At 43.7% G+C, this 27748-nt stretch overlaps 3 protein-coding genes across 5 annotated transcripts; 2 read left to right on the forward strand and 1 right to left on the reverse strand.

Moving 5' to 3' along the window:
* Positions 1-883: 883 nt before the first annotated feature.
* nfe2 (nuclear factor, erythroid 2) lies at positions 884-6617 on the forward strand. Its single transcript, XM_030118184.1, has 4 exons — positions 884-1188; positions 3307-3386; positions 3487-3624; positions 4846-6617. The coding sequence occupies exons 2-4, from the start codon at positions 3339-3341 to the stop codon at positions 6133-6135; spliced, it is 1476 nt and encodes a 491-aa protein (XP_029974044.1). The 5' UTR covers positions 884-1188; positions 3307-3338; the 3' UTR covers positions 6136-6617.
* hnrnpa1b (heterogeneous nuclear ribonucleoprotein A1b) lies at positions 6237-10644 on the reverse strand. 3 transcript variants are annotated; one of them, XR_003933677.1, is made up of 12 exons: positions 10527-10644; positions 9844-9960; positions 8931-9077; positions 8632-8842; positions 8449-8541; positions 8291-8338; positions 8142-8195; positions 7930-8055; positions 7729-7848; positions 7579-7648; positions 6433-6498; positions 6237-6345 (listed from the first exon to the last, which is right to left on the reverse strand). XR_003933677.1 is itself a non-coding variant. In XM_030118186.1 (11 exons), exons 1-10 carry the CDS (start codon positions 10536-10538, stop codon positions 7590-7592), a joined length of 972 nt encoding a protein of 323 aa, XP_029974046.1. In that variant the 5' UTR covers positions 10539-10644; the 3' UTR covers positions 7081-7422; positions 7579-7589. The 3 variants fall into 3 exon arrangements, 2 of the variants coding, with proteins under 2 accessions (XP_029974046.1, XP_029974045.1); XM_030118186.1 differs by lacking the exons at positions 6237-6345; positions 6433-6498 and adding an exon at positions 7081-7422 and having other exon boundaries at positions 8464-8541; XM_030118185.1 differs by lacking the exons at positions 6237-6345; positions 6433-6498 and adding an exon at positions 7081-7422.
* Positions 10645-11386: 742 nt separating this feature from the next.
* cbx5 (chromobox homolog 5 (HP1 alpha homolog, Drosophila)) lies at positions 11387-16093 on the forward strand. The gene is made up of 5 exons (XM_030118187.1): positions 11387-11538; positions 12020-12182; positions 12893-13148; positions 13818-13918; positions 15178-16093. The coding sequence occupies exons 2-5, from the start codon at positions 12052-12054 to the stop codon at positions 15317-15319; spliced, it is 630 nt and encodes a 209-aa protein (XP_029974047.1). The 5' UTR covers positions 11387-11538; positions 12020-12051; the 3' UTR covers positions 15320-16093.
* Positions 16094-27748: the final 11655 nt, after the last annotated feature.

Raw genomic sequence — 27748 nt, forward strand, 5'->3', positions numbered from 1 at the left:
CTCATTTACAAAAACTGTGAAAATTATTCAAAATTTCATGACTTACAATGTTGTTATCAAATATATATGTTTGTGGGGTATTAAATCAATCAATAAATTATACTGAACAGAGATGGACTTCTGTTGAGTATTTCATGTCCAAATCCAAAATCATCCCTGTGAGACTGACGACCTCTGTGAGCACACATCACTCCATAAATCCATGAATATGCTCCATCTTTTTTTTTCATCAATAATTATGTGAAAGCTGTTGCACAATAGAGCAGTTCACACAACACACTGCTTTGTGGGCTCACTGTTCTCCCAGCTTCAGATCAGGGCACTGAGGGGATTTTTTGTTGAGGATTTTAATGGTCACTTGCTATGTAAGACACGCTCCCCTCCATTCTCCCCCTGCTCCTCTCTCTCCCTTGGCGGTTGGCTCTGCCAGATAGAGGAACAATGTAGTCTTTCTTACCTGTCGGAGGGTGTACATTCCATCTCTGCTGAACTAAGTCTCAATCCTGCCTCCAACCCACCCCTGCTTGAACCGGGCCCTCACTGCAGCGCCGGCTCTGACTCCAGGTGCTCCACATCACACTCCTCATACCTTTCCTTCGGGTGGATTTGAAGGGACATTGTTCTTGCACGGTTTGGCCCGGAGAGAGATAACAATACGGCGAGTTCTCGCTCATTTTCAGTTGTTTAACCTAGTTCTTTTGTGTGTATAGTCATTACACAATTAGAATCAAAATTGCTTACAGTTTTCTTGGATTTGTAAACATCTACCTACTTCACTGTGGACTGACAGAATGATTGCTGTGGTGCATGCCAGACTGTTGGGTTGTGGTTTGTCATGTGGGCAAAAGGGAAATTTGGAGGTTGGGGTGCAAGTGTGCTATTAAGGATACAAGAGTGCAAAAAATTGTGGTGTGGGTGCTTTACAGGAAGACTGCGTTTGTCTGCACAGAGCCATCCCATTTATGCCGGTGGCTGTGTGTGTGCAGAACAGTGAGAGGCACACACAGTTGAATAAGAGTTAAGAGGAAGAGGCCTGGTGTGTTTTACTGCCTGTGACCTGAGAATACAGTAAGCATCAGCTCAACAGCGGCAGCAGTGTTTTTCTCATTCTAACCTCCAGGATTGTGCCGCTGGCCTCGGGTTTTTGTTTGCTCGTCACCTGTTGGAGATGCAGAGGATGTTGCTCAGGTACGTTCATTCATTTCTCTTCCGCCCGCTGATGTGCCATGCCGTGTTTTTCCTATTGTGTAGCAGGAAAGTGTTTCTCGTTCTATAAAACATCACAACAGATGTCACAATGATCCTGTCAAATTAACGGAAACATGTACTCAAAATGTAATTTTACACCGAGGAAAATACCACAAAAATGTTCACGTGCCTTTGTCCAAAAGACTTATCTGTTCGAGAAAAAACAAAACTTTCCTTGATTCTTTTTCTTCCTCTCTTTCTTATTTTCTAATTCTGTCTGGATTTTTTGAAACAATAAACAAAAATACATTAAGAAACTTAAAGAATCAATGATTATAGAAGAATCTTATGAACCATCTATACATATAAATTTATTTTGTAATATTAATTTTATCAAAAAGGTATGCCTATATGTGGTAATAGCAAGAACCTTTACACAAACTTGTCCCACACAAGTTTCTATGGAGAAAATAAATGTAGTGTTTAAAGTGGAGGATGTGAATTCTGTGTGCTGGGAGTTCATGCGAACCTTGTCGCTTTCCCTCATGGCAAAGTCGAGTGTCGCTCCCAAAGATAACCCAAACATGTAAGACTTTCAAAAATTTCACCCCAGTGCGACTGAGAGTAAAACTCATTCTTTCACAGCTGTAGAATCAGTCATTTTCAGCTGTCGACTCTTTCTGGGGTCACCACAGCAAGTTACAACAACCGGCGCCATAGGCTGGGTTAGTTGGGATTCGAACCCAAGCCCCCCCACCCCCACACTCAAGGTCACAACTTTACCCCATACAGAAAACCTATTAGGAAAAACATCTGTAACACAAGCAGACATGTCATCACTGAATTTTACATTGTTGAAATGATTAATGTTGCATTTATTTTGCAGTTCTAATCCTTCAGTAAAAATATACTCATTTGCTGTAACTCGCTCCCAGTTTCTAAAAGCCTCATAATCCCCGGTATAAACAACACAATTTGGAAAGATGATTACAGTCATGAATGACATGTTTAACAGTTACCTAAATAAATATCTTACAGTGAGTCATTCAATATTCAATATTCACTATGCTCAAACTAAAAATTAGATCTAAAACATGCTTCAGTTCAGTGCAGTACAGCCTGTTATTTGCTGCTATAAACAGTTTATTTTACCTTTTCATCTCTGAACAAATGTGACTTCAAATATATCGTCAGCAGCTCCGCCGCGCTGACTGTCCGACGTGTCGTCACCACAAAGTACAGTCGGTAAAGTGAAGATGACTGAGGATGCTGCTTTATCGCATCACTTGCTGCTTCTATAGAGACTTGTTTTTAAAATGTTCGCTCAAACTTTAAGGCTTTCAGAGATGATACATAGATTGATAGATAGATAGAGCACAATATATTTGGTAGTAATACCAGGAATTACTGTATTATAAGGAAACAGAAGAATTAAAAGAAATGAAAAAATAAAATAAAATAAAATAAAATAGAATAAAATAAAATAAAATAAAATAAAATAAAATAAAATAAAATAAAATAAAATAAAATAAAATAAAATATAAAACAATTGTTGACCCTAAATTGCCCCTAGGTGTGAATGTTTGTGTGTGTGTGTGTGTGTGTGGGTGTGGCATATGCTGTTGTACAAGTGCAGTTTAAACTACGTAAATGTTTTTGAGTATATGTATATTTTTTGTCATAAATTACATATACACTCGAGTTAAAATACATCACTGTGTACACTCACCGAAACAGACCAGGGTTAGTATAACCCTAACCCTAATAGACTAAACTTCCAGAGCGGCCATCAGGCCCCTGTCAGTCCTGCAGAGCATGCTGTTTTCCAGCAGATTGTCTTATCAGGGCCCGGCATGGCTGCATGCTGGGATAGTTGCTGGGCGGAGTCAAATCAACTCAACTGAACCCTTGTAGGTGTCTCAAAAGAAGCCCTACTACACCCAGAAAAGTCACTTTTTTAGCACCAGCTGGTCTGCACAAATGTATTCTGCACTTAGAGTTGTGTGCTGTAGTGACGGTTCAGTGCGAGTTGTAGATTTCATTTAATTTGTTTGTTTGTGTTTTAGTGGAGAAGCTGGAGAAGGTTAACACTAATATGCAGCTCTGTCTCTTCACCAGGTTGATTTTTTTGTGGTAAAAGTTTCTCCTGAATGTGTTCTACAGCCAACTATGTTCTCCCTCTGAGGAGAAACTGTGAGGTGAGTCTGCAGCGCACGAGATGGTGAAACAGAGCAGCAGAGCGCAGTCGGACCTGGACTCGTGAATGATACTGTTATTTTTTTGTTTTTCCAATTGAAGGTCTTACCTCCTCCGGGCAGGCTGTGTGGAGGAGCGTCCATGCCAGGTCCTTTCCCCGGGGTCAGACCTCATGGAGCCCCTCAGGACACAGAGATGGACGTGGCTTGGCAGGAGTTGATGGCCATCACAGAGTTACAGGTAACTGCTATAAAATATATGTATGTAAAGTTTTTGAAGCTGCTCCTTGATTTAAGAAATGATACTTGTGGGACAGAGAAGTTGAAACAATCCACATGTGCTTGGTAGGCTTCGAATGATTTGGCACTGCTTCTGAAATTATTGTGATCCGACTGAACAATCATACGCAGCTCAGCTCTGCAGAACTCAGAGGATGCAAGAACATCTTGCTTCTCTGACATTGTGCAATATAAAGAAGAAAAAAACCGAGCATGCTGTGATCACACAAAAATGCGTAAAACTGCTCGTCTGCTGCAGAAAAGGGGATGTTTGTTCAGCTTTGGCGTCAGAGTTGGCGTTTATATTTTTGTTCATATTCAGTGTTTGCTGGCTTTATCAGAAGGTAAAGAGTCTTGATCTTCTCATGTATGACACATTGTTTAATGAAAATCAATTATGAATATGACTGAAAAAAAGAATTCGGGTGCCACTGACGCTGCGTCAGTTTGGATGACATGTCCATGGGTATTGTTCAATAGTTTAATATAGCTGCAGTGAATTAAACACAACGACTTCACACAGAACCAACAAATTCTGGCACAAGTGACCCTCAGTCAAGCAATTTCACCTGAAAAGAAAAAAAAAAACTTTGCTGTTTTGGAACATGTTTTTTTTTTTTCTTTTTTACTTTTAAGAGTTAGAGGATATATAGATATAGAGAGATTTTTAAACTAAGCCTAAATTTAAAGTCCAATGACATGTTTGAGGATTTCTTTTTGGATTTGTGTGTTATCACATCGGTTACAATGTAGTGTGAACGTGATCAAACGTTTTACTATCAAATGAACATTTAATAGGCAGAACATGTCATTTAATTCCAGGAAACACAGACGTTGCATCTCATTTGTGCTGCTTTGTGTTGAAAAGCTGCTACACACTGAGGGGAGGTGGTCAACAATGGTCTGTTTGAGTGATGTAGGATGGAGAGATTGTGAGAGGGGGACGCGCTGCATGTCGCTCGCAGCCCCCCTACACTGCACAAAAGCTATTTGTTCCCATGCGAAACCTGATCACATCTTTGAGAGCCCTTCATAGGCTCTGGGTGGCAGACTGAAGTGGGGCCAAACTCTTCTATAGCTAAGCAGATGAATGGTGGAAATTGGTTAATAAAAGATGTGGACAATTTGTATTTTTACATGTGACATTCATTTGTGCCTGTTAAACGGTGTGGTTTTGTTACAGGAGTTCCAGGTTCCCACTGAAGGCTCCTATGAGACGGCACAGTACCAAAGCATGGACTCGATGGCACCTGTGGGGGATTATGGGATGGTACCGGCCCACCCTCAGCCACCTGCTCCGCCTGCTGCCTGCGAGATGAGCGGCGTGGACACTTACGATGGATGTTACCCTGAAGAGGTGCCCGCCTGTCGTCTTGCCAGCAACACGGACGCAATGTACGGAAACTCGGAACCTCAGCAAAGTCAACGGATGCTCCCCGCCTCGTCCCACTCGCAGCCCCCCCTCATGGGTCTGAGGGAGCACATGAACATGTCGGGTACCAGTCAGGTACACAGGAGAGCCAACTCCTGCCTCTCTCAGGGTCTTAACAGGCACATGTTGTGGACAGTGCATGGACAAACGGCACACGCTCGCTCTGCTGATGATCTGGAGTCCGACTCTGGGCTCTCTTTGGGTTCTAGTCCACCTCTGGCCTCACCGGACAATCCTGTGTGCGCTGCGCCAGGGTACCAGAGTGTAGAAGTAGGTGTGACACACAGCGATGGTGAACCAGACGGCATGACTGAACACACCAGGAGAGCACACGCCCATTATCAGATGGAGTACCAGAGTCCAGCGCCGTCTTATTTACACTCAGGTGCCCATTCATCTTACTTCTCACCTCAACCTGGTTTATCTCACATACAGCCGAACGCCCTGACTCCTCGGTCAGTCAAACTGCAGGGCCACACTGCTGATCTGAGCGACATGTATGACTCCACACAGCCCAGCAGAGGGAGCTCACAGCTTCACATGTACACAAAACCACATTTAAGCTCCTCAACCCCTGCTCCCATGAGCAGGGACGAGAGGCGGGCCATAGCTCTGAAAATCCCCTTCCCCATGGACAAGATCATCAACCTGCCAGTAGACGACTTCAATGAGCTCCTGACTCAGTTCACTCTCACGGATACTCAGCTGGCGCTGGTCAGGGACATCAGACGCAGAGGCAAGAACAAAGTTGCAGCTCAGAACTGCAGGAAGAGGAAGCTGGAGAGCATAATTCACCTGGAGAGAGAGCTGAGCCAGCTGCAGACCCAGAGAGAACATCTGGTCCAGGAGCGGCTGGAGTTCCAGCGCAGCTTGGCGTTCATGAAGTGTCGCCTCACAGACCTCTACGCTGAAGTGTTCTCTCATTTACGAGATGAACACGGACAGCCATACTCGATAGATGAATATTCCCTTCAACAGACACCCGACGGCAAAATTTATTTGGTACCTCACACGACGATGCACAAGAGGGAGCACTGCTAACTGTGTCATTTATGGCAGATTTGAATGTGTAGCTTATGCTCAACAGTTCTTCCATTGATGCACGTTTCATACCTTGGCAATGTATTAAGCTCACAATTGACTGTTTCATGAAAAAATACTTTATTAAAAAAAACTTTTAAAAAAAAGGACTGCTCAGCAGTTTCCAGTAAAAAAGAAAACATCTTGAGCACCAGTAGACTGTCAGCTCATCTGTGGAAAAAGGGGGGAAAAAAAAGGTTCAATAAAAAGCAGACTTAAAAGTTTACAGATGTGCAAAACGGTGTTTTAATTATTTACCTGTTTGAGCCACACAGAGTGACATCAGGTTATGGGGAGTCTGAACTGAGCATGATTGTGTTCCCCCTGGAAAGCAGAAACACAAAATGAGTACCCAACAAGAAAACAGACTTCATTTCTATTCAGTGCATGCAATATGTTGAACCTATATGCATCAATTAACAGTCAACATTTGGTGTAAGTCAAAGAGTTGGTTATGGTTACTTCATTACATGGCGCTACCAGCTACATGAGAAATGCAACATGTACTGTCAGTAGTTGAGAAGTCTGGTCTTACCTACAGCAAGCACTTAAGCCTTTCGGTAGCTGCTGCCTGCTACCTCAGGCCTGTTCTCACTCTCCCCTGCTTCAATGATCCTGGCGATGGTTTTCCTACTTCTCTCCCTCAGCTTGCTTCCATGGCTAGCCTCAAAGACTTTGCATGTAAGCTAGCATCTTCCAGTAGATCTTTGCAGAAACAGGGCAGAGTCTGTACCAAGTGATGGGCTCTTTAGGAGGATAGCATGCGCACACAACACCTCATTCCATGACTTATGGGTCATGGAGTGTGCTTTGAGACGACGGGGGCCAACATTTTGGCATGATGCATTTTGTGCCGCATCTAGCAAAGAACCCTCCCTTTTCCCAAAATACTCAAGAGGCTAAGAATAAAAAAAAACTGAAAGATGGTTTATTTCAGCTTAATTCGAGGCAGTTACAAATAAAAACCAGACTTGAGGATCAACATAAAATCTTGGAATGCTTGCTTTCCAAAAAAGAAACACATTTGAAAAAGGAAAAAAAAAAACAAAAAAACAAAAAGAAAAAAAAAAAACCACAAACACATTTTGAATGAAGGCCCTCCATGAGTTATCTAATGTACATCTCTTCTTGCAGCAGCTGTAACCTGCCACAACTTTTAGGCTGAGCAGATTTAGGAGGTAAACCTGCAGCTGCCCTGTCACTTCGCTTGCTCTCCTCTCCTTGCTCTCCTCTCCTAAGTAATCAGCCCTGTTGAACAATACGGAACAACATTGTTAACTGTGCACTGACTTTGTATGACCTGTCATCCAGAGTGAATGCTTTTAAATGTTAGCTGCACTTAATGATTCCCTGCAATGGTTTTACAGTACAATTACAATGTCAGGCATGCTCCATGTTTCTTACCGGGTCACATCTTAAAATCGCCCAGGGCGCCCGTAGCCGCCACTGTTTGAGCCGCCGCCGCCGTAACTGCCTGCAAGTGACAGCAACAAAAACATTGAGACGAAGCCCAGACAGCCTGCTTGTAGCCGTTGTGTCTGAACAGACTCTTACCGAAGTTCCTGCTACCGCCACCAAAGTTGTTCTTCATCGGGCCAAAGTTGGAGGCTTCTGTGTCATAGTGGCCCATATTGTAGTTACTGCCACCGCCTCCACTTCCGCCACCACAGCTGCCTGTTGATTATGATCAATTTAGTACACTTAAACCGATCAATGCAGCACACAGCCGAGCAACTTCAATAACAACGAACTCACCACCATAGCCATTGTTGTCATAGCCGCCGCCTCCATAGCCTCCGCCGCCTTGGTTGTATCCCTGGTTGAACCCACGGTTGCCGCCACCATTATATCCACCGTGACCACCAGGGCCGCCTCCATAACCTGTTAATCAATGCAATATTTAGGCAAACACCTACTGCAAAAAAAACAAACCTGAATTTAAACCAAGCTCACTCAAGTTCACTCACCACCATCGCCTCCATTGCAGTTGTATGGTCCATCTCCATACCTGCCCCGATTTCCTGGAGAACAAAACGGTTGATATGTTAGTTGTCAGTGATCGCTTACATTCAGTACAGAATCTTCACAACAGAATACCTGGATACATAATACATACCTGGATTGAAACCCCTGTCATAATCGTAGGGGCGTCCAGTGTTGCGGCCTGGAGAAAGAGAAAGAAAAAAACAAAACAAAACAAACCAAGTCATCTTTTGGAGTTGTGTATGGACTACTTATATTTCGTAGCCATTGTATAGAATGAATTGTGTGTACCTCGCATTCCCATACCAGCGCTCTGCATCTCTTGCTTAGTGAGGGCTTTCCTCACTTCACAGTTGTGTGAGTTGATGTTGTGGTACTTCTGGACTGTGAGGGGGAGGAAAAAAATACGCACGTCAAATTAACAGCTACACCCAACAAAAACCCGCCCCCTGTGCGTGACATCACTGTACTTACTGACAATCCTGTCAACTGAGTCGTGGTCATCGAAGGTGACAAAGGCAAAGCCCCTCTTCTTCCCTGAAGCACGATCTGTCATGATGTCAATGACCTCGATTTTACCAAACTGCTGGAAGTAATCCCGCAGGTGCGATTCTTCTGTGTCTTCTTTGATGCCCCCGACAAAGATTTTCTTCACTGTGATGTGAGCACCAGGCCTGTTTGAGTCCTGCAAACAAATCAAAATTGTCACACACAAATGCTGTGACTGGGCACAGCCAAACACACTCATGAGCAACATCACCAGCTTCACGCACCTCCCGGGAAACGGCACGCTTGGGCTCGACAACCCTGCCATCGACTTTGTGAGGGCGGGCAGACATTGCAGCATCCACTTCTTGCACTGATGAGTAAGTGACAAACCCAAAGCCTCTTGATCTCTTGCTGTTTGGGTCCCTCATGACCTGTGAGAAGCAGTAGAGAATACCACTGTAATATCATATAATAAGACTTCTAACTTTCAGGAGGCTGGATTATTCCAACAGTATGATTGCAGGTTTCAGTAAAATGTGAGCGACGGCTTCAGCTCATCCAGAATCTTAACCAACACGTGGAGCCTGCAACCCTCCAATCTCTGCGATAGTTGTTTGTGTGTCAAAGGATTGACTTCAAAATCTATTTTTGTATAAAGCTTGGATGGTCCTGAGCCTAAATAGTTCTCAGATTTACTTTGAGAAGATGAAACATCCAGGCCAAGTTTTCCCAGAATCAGAAGCAAACAAGGAGAAGCAGCTCTTAGTTCCTACGCTTCTTGCCTGCGGAACAAACTTCCTCAGCATTCAATTTAAATTCAGGCCTAAATACACCATTAACTGAGGCTTTTTATTAAACAACAGATCTTAGTTATTGTATTACCTTTGACTTAAGGCTTTTACATTATCAATTTGATTTCCATGATTCTTAACATTCTTGAAAGGGTGGGTGTATTTGTATTGACAAATATGCTTACACAACTAAATATAAGCAGAAGGTATAGCACAAATAACCAGATAGACTGCATGTGCTTCATATGTAGGGGCTAAACTGTCAATTTTGCATTGGTGATATTACGTAAATACATCAGCAAAAATTGTGCAGCATAAACAAATAGGCAATAAAGCAACTCCAGTGACCTACATATTATGAAAAGTACTTATCCAAACGTGTGTTCCTGTAGTTAAGGCCACTCACCACGCAGTCTGTGAGGCTGCCCCATTGCTCGAAGTGGGCTCGCAGACTCTCGTCTGTTGTCTCGAAGCTCAACCCTCCGATGAAGAGCTTGCGAAGCTGCTCCGGCTCGCGTGGGACCTGCACAATGGACAAAGCTACACTGTAACATCCGGTCTGTTCATACTCAGCCAAGTCAACAAACACATCGATACAATTCTGGCGATTTAGCTTCAACAAAAACAAAACAAAGCAATAGTCCTAACCGCCAGAAAAAAAATAAAGAAAATATCGCACATAGTAAACATATTTAGTCCTGCGCCACATATCAAGAGTCAGGCCGGGTAGGAGGGAGGAGGCAGCGCCGCCATTAAACTCCGCAAGCGTCACCTTGTTTAAATATTCAACCTGCTACAATAAACACGCAACACAATAACAGAGATTTTAACATCCATCTCAATTTCCTTCATGCACAACCACAACGGTGAGCGAGTCGAATCTATAGCATATTATTGTAAACGATTGAACAAAAGGCCACGAGGCCTGACTGATTTAAAATGGCGGCGTGACAATGTCGCGAGCCCGCTGCAGCTTCGACGGAGATCCATATACATAATACCGCAGATACGCACTCACTTGAGAAGACGCGTTTTTAAGCACACAATAGACATGAACCTATACAGCATGCATTCCAAAAGAATACTGACGTCTTTAGACATGTTGCTGGTTTTTCCTTGACGACTCCTCACGCGCGGCCAGAAGACGAAGATCTGCGACAGCAGAGCCAAGCCTTCCGTTCAACAGTGGGGTAAAGGAATTAAGACACGCCTCTTCTAAGCACCGATTGGTCGATGATTCCCGCTGCAGTATGACGTCAGCATCTGCTGAATTATGGTTGGACGTCAATCTGTCAATCACAGCTGTGGGCCAATCATCAGACGACAGGCGTGTTAGGACAATTGAAAACAGGTTATGTATGTTCTTTAAAGTGGATTTTTTTTAATGCTGTTGTTTCTTTTATTTAATAAAGTTGGTTGGCTGAACAAACAATAAATACATTAGATTTGAGTCAAAGTGAAATTGTGCAGTGAAACGATGTTATCTCTGCGAGATTACGGCTTTGATTTGTGGGTGGAGGCACAGCCTTGGCCAATGAAGTTAGCCTCACATTTGAACCTTTAATTACCAGGAAATAGAAAAGTTAATGGAAATGTGTCTTTACTCTAGCATTGAATGACTTACCCACCAAGCCTTGATAAATCCTGAGATTGATCGTTGTAACGTGGTTTTTTGTTAGCAAACACATACGCATGTGAGTTTTCCCATTAACTGTGCAGGCATAAGTCGTGAATCAGAGACTAACTTCAGGATCGTCTCAGAGGAAATTTCTTGACACAAACACATTTTAATGTAATGTATCTTTTCTACACAGCGTAATTGTCTATACATATCCAAATAAAAGTGAGTGATACTCGGCAAATGGGGGTAAAAATGCTTCTTGAGCGTATTTATCATGCAGAATATAGGTCATCAGCTGACCAAGGGGCGGAGACGTTCATTGTGCGCCTTTATCGCGCGCTTTTTACGCACGGTGCTTTTATGTGATCGAGGCTAGCTGCTAAAGTAGCTGTAACGCTGGTCTGAGACGTCGCCGGTCCACAAAAGGGGTCTCATCGCCGCGCTTACCGGATCGCTGCCGGCTGTCTAGATATCCAAAGGGTAGGATGTCGATTTTGCATTTATATGTGTGATATGGCTGCGAGTATCGATTTCTGGTTTGATATCAAAGTTAGCCAGCGTCGTGAAGCGTTAGCTTGCAGGCTACCTGCTTTAGCAAGTAGGTGCTCATTGGTTAGCAGCATAGTATTGTGATTGCTATTTGCACATTGTGCGCGTTTTCGTTACACTGTCGACACCTTATCGATTGCATCCGATGAGTATTTACCCGTGGGCTTGTAGTCGAAGTGTGATTTTGCGTTTCTTGGCTGGTCGTGTCCATTACAGGTTGGTTTACCGACAATGAAACGATGCTAGATAGCGATTTAGCTAGCAGTGGCGTTACCAATCACCAACTTAAGACCAGCTTTGTGGATAATATCCTGTGACATATATCGATGTGTGTCGTTTCCGACTACTAAGAAAGGACCCACCTTTTTTTTATTGACATGTTTTGCTAATTTGTTGTTTTCTTCCTGGACAGGGAAGTGCCATTGGCCCGCAACAAACTTCACAATGGGCAAAAAGTCTCGCGACGAGGAGTCATCATCATCTGATGAGGAAGAATATGTTGTGGAGAAAGTGCTGGACAGAAGGGTGGTGAAAGGCAGGGTCGAGTTCTTCCTGAAATGGAAAGGATACTCGGAGTAAGTCCACGATACTGACCTGGTATCTATTCTAACAATACAAAATTAGGATGAGCTGGAAAGGTTTTGTTGGAAACACAAACACCTGTTCACTCCCCCGTAGTTTCCTGTGATCTCACATCTCCCTCAATACCCCCCAAAATAATCACCAGCCTGCATGTTGTTTGTCATGCTAACAAAGGAAATCACTGCTCCTTCACTCATGCAACAGGCTTTAAAGACCAACAGGCTATTTACATAGCACATAATGAGGTCAAGTTGGATGAAATGTTTCATATTTAATTTGATAGCGCTTAAATCGAAGCACTCAATGAACATTAGTAAATAAATCTGCATTGCATTGAAAACATACTGACACACTGGAACAAAAACTTCCCTTTCACTATCTGATTTAATATAATCCAGATTTTGCTGAAAGCATCTTGTTTGCTATCAGAAAAATCTTAGATCTGAATGTGGGAAAGGGTGAAGCATTACTGTTTCCATGTTGGCAAACTAATGGGGAGATTAATGTCTGTTGAACTGAATAGAGAATCCCTAACCAGTGCATAAATCCCTCCACATAATTTGTCAGTTTTAATCTTCTCTCTCTTCTATCCCCTAAACTCCACCTGAACAGCAAAAAGTTTTCCCCTCCGAGCCCCTTTGAGGAAGAAGAGTGTCTGTTTTGTTAGGTTAATACTGACTTGCTGCACTGTGATCTTCTGCAGCAAGCACAACACTTGGGAGCCAGAGAAGAATCTGGACTGTCCTGAGCTCATTTCAGAATTCATGAAGACCTACAAGAAAGGTGGAACCGGCGCAAGTGGTGGCAGTAGTGCAGGCGGCGGAAGCTCCACACCAAGCAGCGGGGCCAGCAAATCCAGCACAGGCTCCATGGGGCGCTCCAAAGATTCCAGCGGCTCAAAGAAAAGAAGCTCCGATGACGACGAAGAGGGCGGAAGTAAGCCCAAGAAGAAAAAAGAGGTAAGGTGGTGCACAATATGCAGATGTGACTTTTTTTTTTCTATGCTTTCTGATGCAGTTAAGCTAGCGTTTTCGTTTAAAGACACATTGCAAAGTAACTTTCATCGGATAACAAACTGGCTCCCAATTCGATTCCCGCTGTGAGTTTACACCTATTCATATTCAGTTGAGTAATCTGAACTCGCTCATGTAAAGGGTAACACACTTCTGTGTCCTGCAGAGGCAAAGTTCCACTTTAAATGCCCATCATTTGTTTAACTGGAAGTGGATGGGTGATTCATCTCAAACTGAAAAGAAAACAATGTGACGGTGATACCCGTTTCAGTGGCTTCCTGCTGTTTACATCCAGTAAATACAGAATGTGAACGCTGGTTTAACGTGCGTGTGCAGCACCTTCTCAGTTTTGATTTGTTTGTCGTTTTGAATTGTAAAGACAGCAGTTTATACTTTTAACTACCATAAACAAAATTTGCAGTCAGTGCTTGTTTACTTTCCACTGGTTCTTTTTTTTTTTTTTTTTTTTTTTTTTTTTTTTTAAACGGTGCACTATTAGAGTGTGTGTGTGTGTTGTTTTTTTTGCGCCCCACCCATGCCATGTTTTGGAGGGGAAAAAAAGTGAGGGCTGTAGTTGTTACTCTGCATTTCTCAGTTTGTGTTGTTTTCTGTCAGGATGAAATTCTAGTCGCACGTGGCTTTGAGCGAGGACTGGAGCCAGAGAAGATCATTGGAGCCACGGACTCATGTGGAGACCTAATGTTCCTCATGAAATGGTAAGGTTTTTATTTGAATACTATTAAAGCATTCCGCTCACAATCCTTTATGTTTACCATTTACTTGAGTCGCGTATCCAAACACGCGTCTCTAATACTCTGGACTCAATTCAATCTTCCAGTCAGGTGAAATGTTATGAACTACTCACTGTGTTGATGGAGACTGTCTGTACCCACTCTGAATGTTCAGAAACTTTCAGGCACAACACTGGGAGGGGTAAAAAAAAAAAGTCGAACTGATGCATAGCTTGTAAATAACACGCTGCGATAACTTTGGGTTGCTTTAGGTATAATTAGTTAAAAGCTAAAGGAAAAAAAAAAGCCATAGGAATGGCTCATAAATACCTGCATTGGCTTTTAATGTGGCGCTTATTATTCACATTTCTGCAGTGGCCTCGCTGCTCCTCTGGTTACCGTGTGTTAACCTTTGCTACCGCGCAGTGGCTGCAGTCTGTCGGACGACTGCATGCGGGTTGTAATGGGATGATTGGTGGAAATGACAGCTCTCAATGTGTCACATTTCTACAGGCAAATGACCCATTAGCAGCACTAATAGCCTCGCTGTCCATTCATATACAAACAGTAAGCCACGCCATAAAACTTTATGTAATTGCATATTACGTGGATGGATATATGTGGCGGCTCATCTCTCACGCCGCCCGGCCGAGCGCCGCTGCAAGGTTACAGCGAAGTGAATTTTATTAATGTGACATTATCTAAAACAGGGAAGTATCTATTGAAAGATTAAAAGAATAATTAATAGTACCATAAACAAGTTCACAAGCCACAACTGCCTATTTCTGCTCATTAGAAGCACCGACTATAATTCTGCAGTGAGGGAATGGAGTCATTTAGAAAATAATTACAGGAGTTGGAATTAAATGATTTTCATAAGTAGGCCTGCAGGATTTGAGAGAAAACTGACGCAGCAGAGAGAAGAGTGAATGTAGAAAGAGTAGAGGGAAACTCTTCTTTTAATCAATGCCAAACATTAACCCTTCCATAAAAGATGCTTAATATGTTTTTATCGGGTTAAATGAAATTTAAAGTTACCCGTCTGTGTAAAGAGGGAAGAGGGTTTATTTGCCTAAACTGCTGACTTAATAGTTTCTTAACGGAGTAATTGAGAAGCTCTTCTGATGATAATACATTAGTGAAATAGTCGATCTTTTAATTATCTGTTACCTGAAAAGCTCAGAAACCAATTGTCGTGTGCGCTGTTCGTTTGCGTGAGTTCCAAGGTTTCTCTTCTCCCGCAGGAAAGACTCGGACGAGGCCGACCTCGTGCTCGCCAAGGAGGCCAATCATAAGTGCCCGCAGATCGTCATAGCCTTCTACGAGGAGCGCCTCACCTGGCACGAAGACAGCGACAAGAAGGAGAAAGATGGCGTCAGTGCGTGAGTGCCTGGCCTCAGGAGGGGGGGAACGGGACCTCCTCCACTGCAGGGACAAACCTTGAGTTAAGACATTTTTCACAACCCCCCCCAAAAAAAAAAAAAAACAACCTCCCATCCTTCACTCTGACCATGTCCAAACAACGACTCAAAAGACAACGGACACAGTGTTGTTACTTCCATCCATGCCCCACTGGAGCACGACGGCCCCGGTTGCTGAGAAGGATCCACCGCAGGAGGAGAAGCTGTTATGCTGCTGGGGAGGGTTTTTACTTTTTTTTCCGTCTTTGTATTCTCTACCTTTTTTTTTTTTTTTTTTTTTTTTTTCAGTGTCTTAACATGTTCTGTTGTAGTTCTTGCTAGAAAACTGTTTTATGCTGTTTGCATCCACGAGTACAGGTGGACATCTTCTGAGAGTTAGAGTTTAAAACAAGCAAAAAAAAAAAAACCCAGGAGGTCGGTATAAACGGTGCGTCTCTTTTCTTCCGCCCCCTCTGACAAGACAAAAGGATGTGATCAAATGATGTTCAGGAAATAACCACCCCGGCATTCTCCTGGCTGCAGAATCACTTCCTTTGGTTTCTTCTTTCATTTGTAAATGGTTCAGTTTTCTCCCAGGATGTAACTCCTCAATTTGGAAACATTTTTAAAACGGATTTCTTATGTTCACGTCGTATGTTTGCTGCTTTCAAGTTTTATGCCATGACTATATTTGTGTGCTTTTTTTTATGTCTTTACTCACTGATTTCAAGTAAAGGAAAAATAAAACACGTTTTGCTCAGTTTTTATTTTTTTTTTACTGTTATTTCCAGGTTAGACAATCCTCATTTTCCTCTGATGAAACCAGCATCACTCGAGTCTGCCCCCTTGTGGCTTAAAAAAAAACCGCAAACCCATCACTATGACAACCTGACAGTTTAATGACAAACAGCCCAAATAAGACTTTTTCTTTCCCTAAAATGATGAGTGGTAAAATTCATCAAATTGAGTGTTTATCTTTGGCATTTTAAGATCAATCTGGGACAATACAGCCACTTCAGTTAAGGCCTGGGTTTCACATGTTTTTGGCTGAATTGATATACTTAGTGGGACCTGGAACGTGACGGTTTCTTCCTTACCGGAGCTGGCTGCTCATTCTGGATGGACTCAAAAGGACCAAATTTTTAGTGTCTGCACACTGAGATCTGCTGTCTCTCATTTTATTTGTTTTAAGCTGTGATTTTTTTCTCTCTCTCTCCTTTCATACATGCGACCGTGTCCTTTGATATCACTTAGGATTTTTCTTCTTTTCTTTGGGTGTCATTTCTTTCGATCTTACAGAGGAAACAACAACTACCCCAATTTTTTGCCAGTGCAGAATTTTTTAAAGTAGATTATTTCTTGTGTGAATGAAATGTTACAAACATGTGTACAGTAGCACCCTTTAATAAACATTTTCAATGTTAACAGTTGCTGTCAGTTGGTTCTTTCTTATGGAGGATGCAAATGGATTAATTTTTAATTGTTTGAATGTCACTGTGTTAATGGAGTCTGGAAGGACCCTGGTTGGAATCCCGGTTGCAGCAGGAATGACCTTTGAGTCTGTGGTTTATTGTGATGACCCCTAAAAAAACAAGCAGCCAAGTTGTCCACAGTGCTTGTACAAATAATCTCATATATTTACTTAGAAAGGAAAAACTGAATCGGTCCTGTGTGTGATTTTTTTTCTTCTTTTCCAACAGTTACTGTGAACAAAGCACCAGCTGCTGTTATCCAGCAGATGGCGCTGCTAAACAATCCCAACGCAGCAAACAGATTTCTGCAAGTCATTCGCAGGTGAAACACTTTTCACTCTTGATTACTCCTGACAAAAACTCACAATTTACTTTTTTTTTAATCATAAAGCATATTTAAAAGCTTAAGATTGGCTTCTAATCTGTACACAGCTTGAAAAACGGATTTTTTTTTATTATCGAACATGTATATTTTTTAATTGTGCTATTTCAGAGTTTTTATTTTTGTAAACACATGGAAAAGCTTTGCATATGCTGTAATTACTGCGTCATGGTTTAACCCCTCTCACTTACATTTGCAGTGAAATTACAAAGTGCTTTTGGGTAATTTATGAGATTTATCCATATCCAAATAATGGATCTGATTTGTGTTAGCGCTTCACGCAAAAGTGCTTGAGAAAATTACTTCTCAAAACCTGTGTTTTATTAAAATAAGGCTTTAAAAAGAAATTAAAGGAACAAAATCATGCTTATAAAACACCACCATAAACTCTCCCTAATTGGAGTCCAGTTGCACACTTTAAAAACAAAAGTGTTATTATATGAAGGCATTGTGGAAATGCATGGTAACAGAGAATACTGTGCAGCAGAGGTTGAATGGTGGTCAGTTTATGTAAAGAACAACTAACCGTCTTCCAGTGGATGCAATGATCAAGCTGTTGAAATCAATAGAGGGTTAAGGCCACAGTTTGAATCAGAATCTCAATGCAAACAATACATTAAATGAAAATAAAGAGTCCTCCAGCCACTTTACACTGTGAGAACAAAACCTTTTTTTGTTATACTTACCTTCATGACAGAAGAATTGTTCTAACTTATTAAGATCATAGAAGATTATTTGAAATCTTTTTTTTTTTTTAGTTTGTTACAGGAGAATATTGGCTTTGCTTCAGGTATCAACTGCAGGATCGGCTATAAAAAGCACAGAACGCTGCTTCCCAGTTCTTCTCCCACCACCGTCTTTTTCTTTCCTGCTGCCTTTTATAGTGGCTCACACACGTGCACACGCACACACGCACGGTGCTGCTCGGCTACGTCTAAAGTGATGGAATTTTCCTCGCAAAAAGGCTTTTACACTCCAAATGGAATGCAAAGGTCACTAGTAAATATCCAGCCCCTGGGACCATTAAGCTGGGCAAAGGGAGAGAGCAGCAGGCTGTTTTATGGAGCCTGGAGCTGTGTGCTGATAAACCCAGACCCGCCGGGTTTGGTTGGGAAAAGCCACTGTGGCACTCGTGGGAGCTCTGCCGGTGACATACACATGTGGAAGCACTCCTGGCATTTCAGTATCACAGAAAAACCTTTGCTAGAAAACTGAATTTACATTTCAAAGATGAATATCTTCAGGGCTATCTGTGTATTTCACTCATAAATTCTTTTTTCACACGCATTTTCCTCAACTGTCTTCGGTTAATTAACAGATCTCTGTAAAATGTAGTTACAGTTTCGGTGTAAATTTATTTATTTACTCACATGAGCTCCTGCACTTCAAACACACCGCTCCCCCCACTAACTTCTAGTGCAAATGAGGTCCTGGGAGCATTGCCCATGGCAGAGGTGGGTCGTCTTGCAGCACATTACACCAAATGAGTGTTGGGGGAGCTACTGTGCAGCTGCGTCTGTGCAGGGAAGGGACTGCTGCAGTGGGCCTCATCAGAGTTACAGCTTGTTCAAGGATACCACTAAAACAACAACTAAACAAGTGTGCACTCTTTAGAGGGATTACAAGCCAGCTATCATCGGATGCGCTATCACTTTGTATATTAAAGAGGAAAGCTGCGGCTTTCGCTTCGCGGCGGAGACGCTGTGGAAGCGTCTCCAGAGGCCGCAGTGATTCCCTGTGGCTGGACTTGTGCTGTGATCATGTGCACACAGCTGCCCGACAGCTGTGCCTTTCTTCCCATGTTGCAGTCAGCTAAAGAAAAAAAAAAAAAAAAAAAAGTCTGCACTGACCAGCGGTTCATTGTGTGTCTGCAGAGCAGGCTGATCTGTGTGAAGGTGATCGCAATGTGATGCTCTAATTCGGGCGACTATCCCACTTAATGTGCACTAAAGCGCCACAGACAAAGCTTCTTCCTTTAAACCCCCCCTCAACTCCACTGCGCCACAGCTCCCACCAGCTCCAACCTTCTGCTGGCTGTGTTTCCTCTTCAGCCCCCCCCCCACCCCACCCCACCCCACCCCACCCCTCACCCCTCCACCCCACCACCACACTCCTCCCTTCATCTCCTCTCCCCACCAGGGGGAAAGAGTTATAGCTGCCATAAAAGGCAGGTAATGCATTGTTAACTAATTCTGTCTGCTCAGAGCTGATATATCCTCTGCTCTAAATCTCTGTGCTTCCAATAAAATGCAAATGCTAATGCTTGCCCTCCATGAGCTGATATCATTTTTAACAGGCCAGAGGTAAATGCTAGAGAAGGGTGGGGTGGGCCAGAGGTGGCGTGCAGGTCTTCCAGTTTTCAGGTTGCAAAGGGTCATAAAGGAGACCCTCAGGACCAGGCCTGCACGCCGCTGACCAGCAGCGTGCCTGCATGTTAATGTGCACGTGCGCATGCGGGAGGGTGCAACAGGACGTTTTTGGGAGCCCGAGAGTGTGAGGAAGCGGCCGTCCCTCCATAACTTCTGCGTCTTGTTGTTGAGGAGTCAGCACTCACTCACCGTCAAATAACACCGGCCAATTTGCCTGTGGATGTAATGCATCATATTTCCATGTTAATAGTAGTGTCATACTTCGTGTAACCTTGGGCTTCTAAATATTGATCCACTTCTAGATTTTCAATTATCCTGTGCCGTTTTTCTGCCATCTGGTAAGGACCAGTGATTTGTGTTCCTTCATATCTGGAGGCTTGTCCTGTAATTAGACCATAAATTAATTTGCAGAGAAGAGAGAGCAAAAAAAGATTGAAGGCATTAAGTAAGTCCTCCGTGGTTGGAGACAGAAAATCATAAGAAGCCACAGCAGTGTTTTATTCACTGAAATAAAATAATTAGATTACAAATCCCACCACCATAACTTTTTTTTCAGGCATGTGTCACTTGTTTTTCTCGCAGCTATTTAAAACCGTGCCGCCGCTGCCGCTGCTAATGATTGCTTGTAAGTCACTTTCTCTATAAATTGCTGGAAATCATTTCCTGACATGATTACACTTAATTGCTTGCAGTGCAGCATCAAAACGATGAGGAAAAATCCCGTGTCTGAACGAGTGTGAAACTTTGCTATGGCTTTAAAATGACCCCCCCCCCCCCCCCCCCCCATCCCCCCACCCCACACACACACACACACACACACACACACACACAGACACACACCGTGTGCTCTGAACCAAACTCTTATTTACAGCACAACCAAAGAGACAGCCTTTAAAAAAAAACAAAAAAAAAAAAACAGAGCATCTTTATTGATTTTAAATTGGGAGTATAGGCTCTCTTCTGAGATTAACTCATTGTCCCCTGCTGTTAAATTACACAGTCATTGGGGCGGTCGCTGCACAGTTCCTGAGCATTACAACAGCCGTTCCCTCTGCCATGTGGAAATTCACATTAGACAAGCCTAAGTTGTTCGCTCCAAGCAATTAAGGGGAAAAAGTGATGCAGCAGAATGGGCTGATCTTGTGGTGGAAAACGCGAAATCAGCAGGGTCTGAGTTTAAAACACTGCGAAGGGACATAATCTGAAGTGTGTGAGCCTGACGTGACAGCAAGACGAGCACAGTCGTCCGGAGGCGGGAGAACTGCGGCGACGTACCTGCTTTACATGATACCTTGGGTGTTATTAAGCAAGGCCACAGCTGCCAGCAGACTCTGATCGTATCTTGCGGGGCTCGGGAGGCAAGGTCAGCCAACACAGAGCCCACCTGCTCTCCCGCTCTCCATCACAGTCCCTCAGCCCCGGCCTCCCAGAGGAAACACGGCCGACTGCCATGCTGGTACAGACAGCATGTGTCCCTGAATTTATGATGGCGACTTATTGGCGGCCTTTCACGTTAAAAGTCAGCTTGAGTTTCCCAGTCTGGCTGTATGTGTGGTGAGCGTTAATCCATTAACATTCAGAGGAGACACGTACGGCGTCTGGCCCGGTGCCAGCCCTGAGCCCTGACAGTCTTTGACCTGCTGCTGACCACAACATTCTTCTGCCTCCGCTCCCAGCCATGGCCAGCCTTGACATAATACCGAGCCATAAAGTATCTAATGTTACACCGTATATGAATGTGAAGTATTATACGCTTGAGGTACAATATGCAAGGCTCACAAGTAAGTGAGAAAAGTCCAGCTGCGACGGGCTCGCTCTGTCAGCGGAGGAGGGAAGAAAGTCACATCTGTCCACCGCAGAACACTTTAGGTTTTAACCGCAGGACGCCAAATGAACATGAAGTTTCAGGCCTTTCTATTTCCATCAAGGATTAGGGTTCAGAGAGGCAATGAAATCCTCGGGATTTTCTGCAGTAGTATTTATTTCAACAGGAGATATGGGTTCATATTAACTGATCCTCAAGGAGTAGTTCTGGCAGAAGTTGAAATGCTGCAGGGCTTGCCCAGACCTCTGAATGGAGAGCTTTCAACAACGTGGGCCGCTCTGCTGCTGGAGGTGGCTCCTGGACTGATTATAATTTTAGTGGCTTATAAAGCCTTGATAAATACTTTATAAAGCCACATTGCATAACAAATCTAGCACATAAAAGAAGGCATAGATGTTACTCCGCACAGGATAAAGCGGCTCTTGACAGGTTCCTGAATAGGTTTTATAATTCAACATTACAACCGCCGTCCTTGTAAGGGCCCTGTCATCTCCCTAGGCTCGCAGAATGTATAAGTTAAACACACATTCAAGTGCTCACAGTCAAGTCCATTACACTGATTAGCAGTAAACACATTTGTAATAAAACTTAGTGAAATAGAGGGGGATAGTCTCCCTGCTGATTCATGGAGGAATCTTGGTGAAATATAATGTGTCCAACACGTCGTACTTCTGAGGGCACAGTGATGCAAGGCTTTACTTAAAGGATCTGTAGCGCACACGGGCCAATTTATCCAAACAGCTCAAGTCTAAACATTGAGTCCTTCATCTCAACTGCTGGCCAGGAATAAACGGAGACGCAGCGGTGTGACGGGGGGTCCAGTAGATGTGAGGGAATCTGGGAAGCAGAGCAGACCAAACAGATGTCTTTCCACAGCGAAGACACCTCCTATACGTCTGCCATCCTTTTCCCTCCACTGCCTGTCTACGTCGTCACCAAAATCACCATTTTCTTTAATTCTTCCTTCCCTCTCTCACACGCTGTTTTTGTTTTTTAATTTCATTGTGCTTGTGTTGTGAAATCTGTTCACCATGCCCTGAACCACACATTACATAAGCATTATGGGGAGGTTTAATGGCCCAGTTTTAGTATGGACTTTTATCTATTTACTTGTTTATTTATACATTCTACCAGGCAGCGGTTATTAGAGGAAGAAGAGCAGAAAGAAGAAGAAAGAGAGGATCATGTGTTTCCACTTTTGACCTCTCCACTGTGGCATGTAAACACCTGGTTCAGCTTAAAGTGCTGTTTCTGTGGAATAGCTGCCGGGTAGTGGTTTCATCTGAGGAGTTTACACCGCAGACGCTCTCTCTTTCCTAAAGGTTACGTGCGTGCGTGTGTGTGTGAATGTGTGTTCGGAAATTTGTTGTCATGTCAGCAATGACATATGCCGACAGGAGAGTGGACAAATCAAAGACTCATCGTCAGTGTTAGGCCAGGTAAACTGTGCTCAAGTATCCAAGTTGAAAGAAAGACAAGCTTTGATAATTTTTGTTAGCTTGGCTGCATTACTTCAAAATGACATCTTTAAAGGCACATTTTAGCCTGAACTATGTGAAAATGTATGTCAGATGTGTTGCCCTGATTATGGGAAGGGCAAATCACGGCCACCTCAGACTATGAGCTCCTCATCTGTTTCTTATTGGAGGAAGTGATTCTGGCAGGAAGGCGGGAGCAGTAGATGAAGGCAGGCTGGGATAGAAAGACGGTAAAAAGAGAGCAAAGGGGTACAGAAACAGGAAATGACAGTGTGACCCAGTGGGCCCACTTACTACCTCGCCAGAACCCCCTGGCCACCGCCAACTACTGGGCCGGCAGTTTCCATCACCTGCTGCTTCTGGTTCCCCCACATAAATCCAGGTGCTCCTGAATAGAGCTCTCTTTCTCCAGGAGCCACGGGGAGCCAGAGGGGAGGCTGCAGACTGGAGGGGCTGGACTACTGGAAAAGTCAAGCTTTGCCTCCTCCTGAGAGCAGATCATGGAAAATACCATTTCAAATAAGACTGAAGGAGGAGAAGCAGGGAGCTGGGGATTTCTGTCATCCCCCTGCCACTTCAAAGCTCCATTTCATTACTTCTGTCTTCTAATTAAAAGAAGCAGGACTATTCATTTTAAAGTCAATGCTTGTTTTTTTTTTCCATTACACTTTCCTACCTGCATGATCTCAGTATCAGCCCAGTCCTCAGGGAGGGAGAGCCTCGGCTCCTCACTGCCCCCTGGCAAACGGAGCGGGCGCTGCAGCCGCTGAGCCGATAAACCGAGAAATCATTCCCGACTCCAGCCAGAGCTCTTTACAGTACCTTCAGCGCTCCCTGGTGATGGATTAATGCACTGTTGTTGTCATTTTATTGCCATTTTATTGCCCTGGTGCAATTTACCAGGCTTTATGTGCCTCCGCTGTCCGGTGAGGCACCGCGCAGGCGCAGGGGAGCCACATTCCGGGACAAAAGGCCACCTCCGCTCCGCCACTGCGCATGCGCGAACAGACACAGGGTTCACACAGACATACACACACACACACACACACACACACTCTCTAAATAAAAAAAATAAATAAAATAATAAATAAATAAATAAAGCAGGATCCATTCCCACACAAATGGGGTACTATACAAGCGAGCAGATGAGAGGCTCAGTAGTGAATCTTTCAGCCTCCTGATGGACTCCGCGTTCACTGCTGCTGTGCTCCACTCCCACCACCTGAGGGCATCATCACTCAACTGGGCTGCAGCTGCATCCGGATGCAACAGCGCCCAGGCTTCAAATTATATTATGTATTACAATATTTATTTCTCTCCTTTACCTGCACAGCTTGAGGATTGCAACATTTAAGATAAGTTTTTTCCCCCCACTTTGTACTTGTATGCAGATTATGACTTACTGCAAGCAAAACAAAAACCCAGGTTCTTAAGCAGTTCAGCTTTGTTTTCTTGACAGAATAGTCTAATTTATATGAAGGATTTGGACACTTTCCACAAATTTCCTGCAGCGATATTAAGGCCATTAATCTTTTCAACAACTTTTATTTTAACACTCACAAACATGGTAGAAAGTCATTTGCACGTGATGTTGCTGCACAGTTTGAGAGCACACACACCCACACACAGAGACACAGCTGGTGTGTGTGAGGTCGTTGTTGGAACATGTGCAGAAGGCTTGTAAAATGACTTGGCAAACTATTATCTTTCTCTGGGAAAAGCAGCCGTATGCCTAACAGCAAACTCATCAGGCTGGATTTAAACTCTTGATTTGCATACTAGTGTGATCACATTATTTTATTACATTGCCATTAGTTTGTGATGTTAAATTTGGGTTAAATACAATCAATAGAAATTAATGATGTTGTGTTTTTTTTTTTAATAAAAGGAAACATGAAGTCATTTCTTTGACTTATTACATATCCGGTTATATTTTCAAAATCCTGAAAATTGTAAGCAATACCAGAAATCAGCCACCAGAGGGAGCACAGATGCTGTCAAAGTGAAGATACCTGATGATACCAAAACATAGATCTCCAACAAAAATATTAGCTCCTCGTCATTTTTCTTATTGTGCTGAAGAAAATAATTGAACACATAACAATCTAAATCATAAGCACTAATAAGACATTTAACCCATCTCAACTTTGATTCTCTTTTTGACCATCTTGAAACTCATTCTGGCTCATGTTGCCCTCCTGCTGTGTGGCACATGTAGGATGCCTACATATGTGTGTATTTCATATACATTTTCAGTGTAAAGTATAATCTTTGCAAAGACCTGTAACCTCAGAGTCTTTTACTCCCTGAGAGCTGCTGATCCATCACTCTTAATGGAAGAGGATAAGTTTCAGCCAGTGAAAGAGAGAACAGACAAAGGCTGCAGGATTTATGGGAGACACAGAAGTGGAACTCCTGGCTGTGGGCCTTGATCTGAGCTGAGCTGTGGCTAGGCTAGCCCGGGCTACGCCCTAGGCCAGGGTCATTCATGTACACACACACACACACATTACTCCAGATCCAGAAAGCTTCGGCCTCCACAGCAGAGCTTTCTCCCAGGCTTTTGAAGTTCCATCACCCCCTTCGTCTGGACTCAGTTTTGCACGTCTATCCGCCCCCTTTTTTTTTCCTTCAGTCAGTGGTGAGCTCTGGGTGGTGAAATATGAAGTGGAGACCTGTTACATGTTAGCTTAGGAGATAGCCAAGGTGTAAATTATGTGGGAGTCTCTGGCCAGCCTTATTTATGAGAGGCCTGTCAGGTGTTTAGGTGTTGGAGTGAGATGTGCGGCTTAAATCGTTTACTTCGTTGTAAATCAGGTCATACAGGCCACATCTGTTTGGACAGAGTATGTTTACGCGTGTGCGCCTGCGTTCGGGTCCTTGTTTTTGCTGCAACACTCTGTGAGGCCGGGTTGTGATAATGTCAAGGCAGAGGTGTTAACACTTCGCTGTGACTGTGAGGGCGTGTGCATGTGTTTGGAGGTCTGTTCTGTCTGGAGGCCATCATGGCTTCTCCAGATGGGATGAAACACTTGCGACAGTTATAGTTATTACGCTGTCTGACTAACGAAGATGCCTTTTATAGATCCCCTCAATACCTACACCTGCCATCACCATTTTACATTACGAGCAAACATGAAACCCTACTCAACACTTTCTTGTTTCTTTTGTGATGCCTCTGTCTGTTTGTATCTCAGACATATCATGTCGAGGTGGATAGCAGTGAATGTAGCCCTTCTTAGGACATCAGGTATCACTCAGCAGGTAGTTAGGGCTGTCATGAGATGATGAATACAGGCTCTTAGGCAGAGGAACTGCAGCAAACAGGTTGCGTAGACCCTGTATTTGTTACCATTATTCTCCCACAAGGCATTGCCTATAGTGCGAGCTGTGTATCCCCTTCTGTTCAACCTATTGTCTGTCCTCTGACTCGGCCTTGTCTCAGCACAACAATGGCTTGGGACTTGGCTGGAGTGTTTTGTTCCTCCTAAGTGGGAAGAGCCTCACTTCTTAAAGCGAGACCGAAGGGAAATGGGGAAGTGAAGCATGGGGAGCGGAGGAGAGACGAGCCAAGTTAAAGGTTGAAAGGGGTTAAGAACATGAGACAGAAAACCCTGGAGAGAGATGGAGATGATAAAATGAAGGGGTGTAGAGGAGGAGAACGCTGGAGAAGAAGGGGTACAGAGGATGATGTGCTGGAGGCAGGTACATCTGCATTCTCTCCAAACACAGCATAGGCCTGTCTTAGGTGTCTATATCCCAGCAGCTCTCAGTGGCAGATTTATGGCAACTCCTTGTGCATGTGGGTCTTTGCATGTGTGTGTGTGTGTGTATACGGCAGGACAGAAGGGATGAATTGAGCGTGAGAGACACAAGGTACAAGCAAGAGAGGGTATGTGAGCAAAGGCGAAGGGCAACAAGCAAAATAGCGGCCATGTTGCATTCCATCGATATCGCAACCCCCCCACCCCCTACCCTCCCCAGGTCTTGGCCATATTTCATCCTTCCCCTCTGCCTTTATCCTTCCCTTCTTCCCTCTACTCTCCCTCCCTGTCTCATCACCCTGCTCTTCACTTGACGCTCTTGGCCCTTCCATTGCTCTGCTGGGTCCCAGGCTTTAAAACCCTCTCAGGGGGAAGGGTGTAAATCTGTCTCCCCGTCTCAGGAGATTTCCTGGAGCTCAGCAGACTCAACAAAGCCTATCCCAGTGTGGAAGACCAAATGTAGCACACACGGGCATGCACGCTCGTATGTGCACATGCACGCTCAAACGCAATTTGCATAAAGGTGCATACAAAAAAAAAGAAAAAACAACCTCAGTATGTGAGGGAACATGTGCTCGTGCAGGCTCGGCCTTGTTTGGAAACTCCTTCTGCTCCTGTGAAAACAAACAGGTATTTCTTTTCCAAGTCTAGCCGAGCGCCTGGGAAACCACTGTTTGTGTTTTTGTGCGTCCACATGGAGACCCTACCCCCAAACCTTTTGTCCAGAGGGACTGGCCAGACAAGCTTGTTGTCTCTCTCTTTATTTTCTCTCTCCCCCTTCTTTTCTCTCCACTTCCCTCTCTGCTTTATTGCACTTGATTCTAAGCGCGTCCATTCCTGAGATGGCTCAGATAGCAGCTGAAGCTAAATTGCCCATCATAAAGCATCTGCAATAGCAATGGAGCTCTCAGGGAGGGACTGCTCCAAGGGGGTACAAGGCGGTTAGGGCTCACTATGAAAATACAAGGTCCTCTTTTTAATCTTTAAATGTGGAATATGAACTCTGTTTCAACATCTACAAATCATAAGGCCCTTCTTTAAACATTAAACGATTTTGTTGCATGATCGATTTCCTGAGTGCCTCCTAAATCAGTTTTATGCATATCATTTTCAGGAACATTTGGC

This window comes from Salarias fasciatus, chromosome 20 (genome assembly GCF_902148845.1).
Source record: "Salarias fasciatus chromosome 20, fSalaFa1.1, whole genome shotgun sequence".
In the NCBI taxonomy this organism is placed as follows: domain Eukaryota; kingdom Metazoa; phylum Chordata; class Actinopteri; order Blenniiformes; family Blenniidae; genus Salarias; species Salarias fasciatus.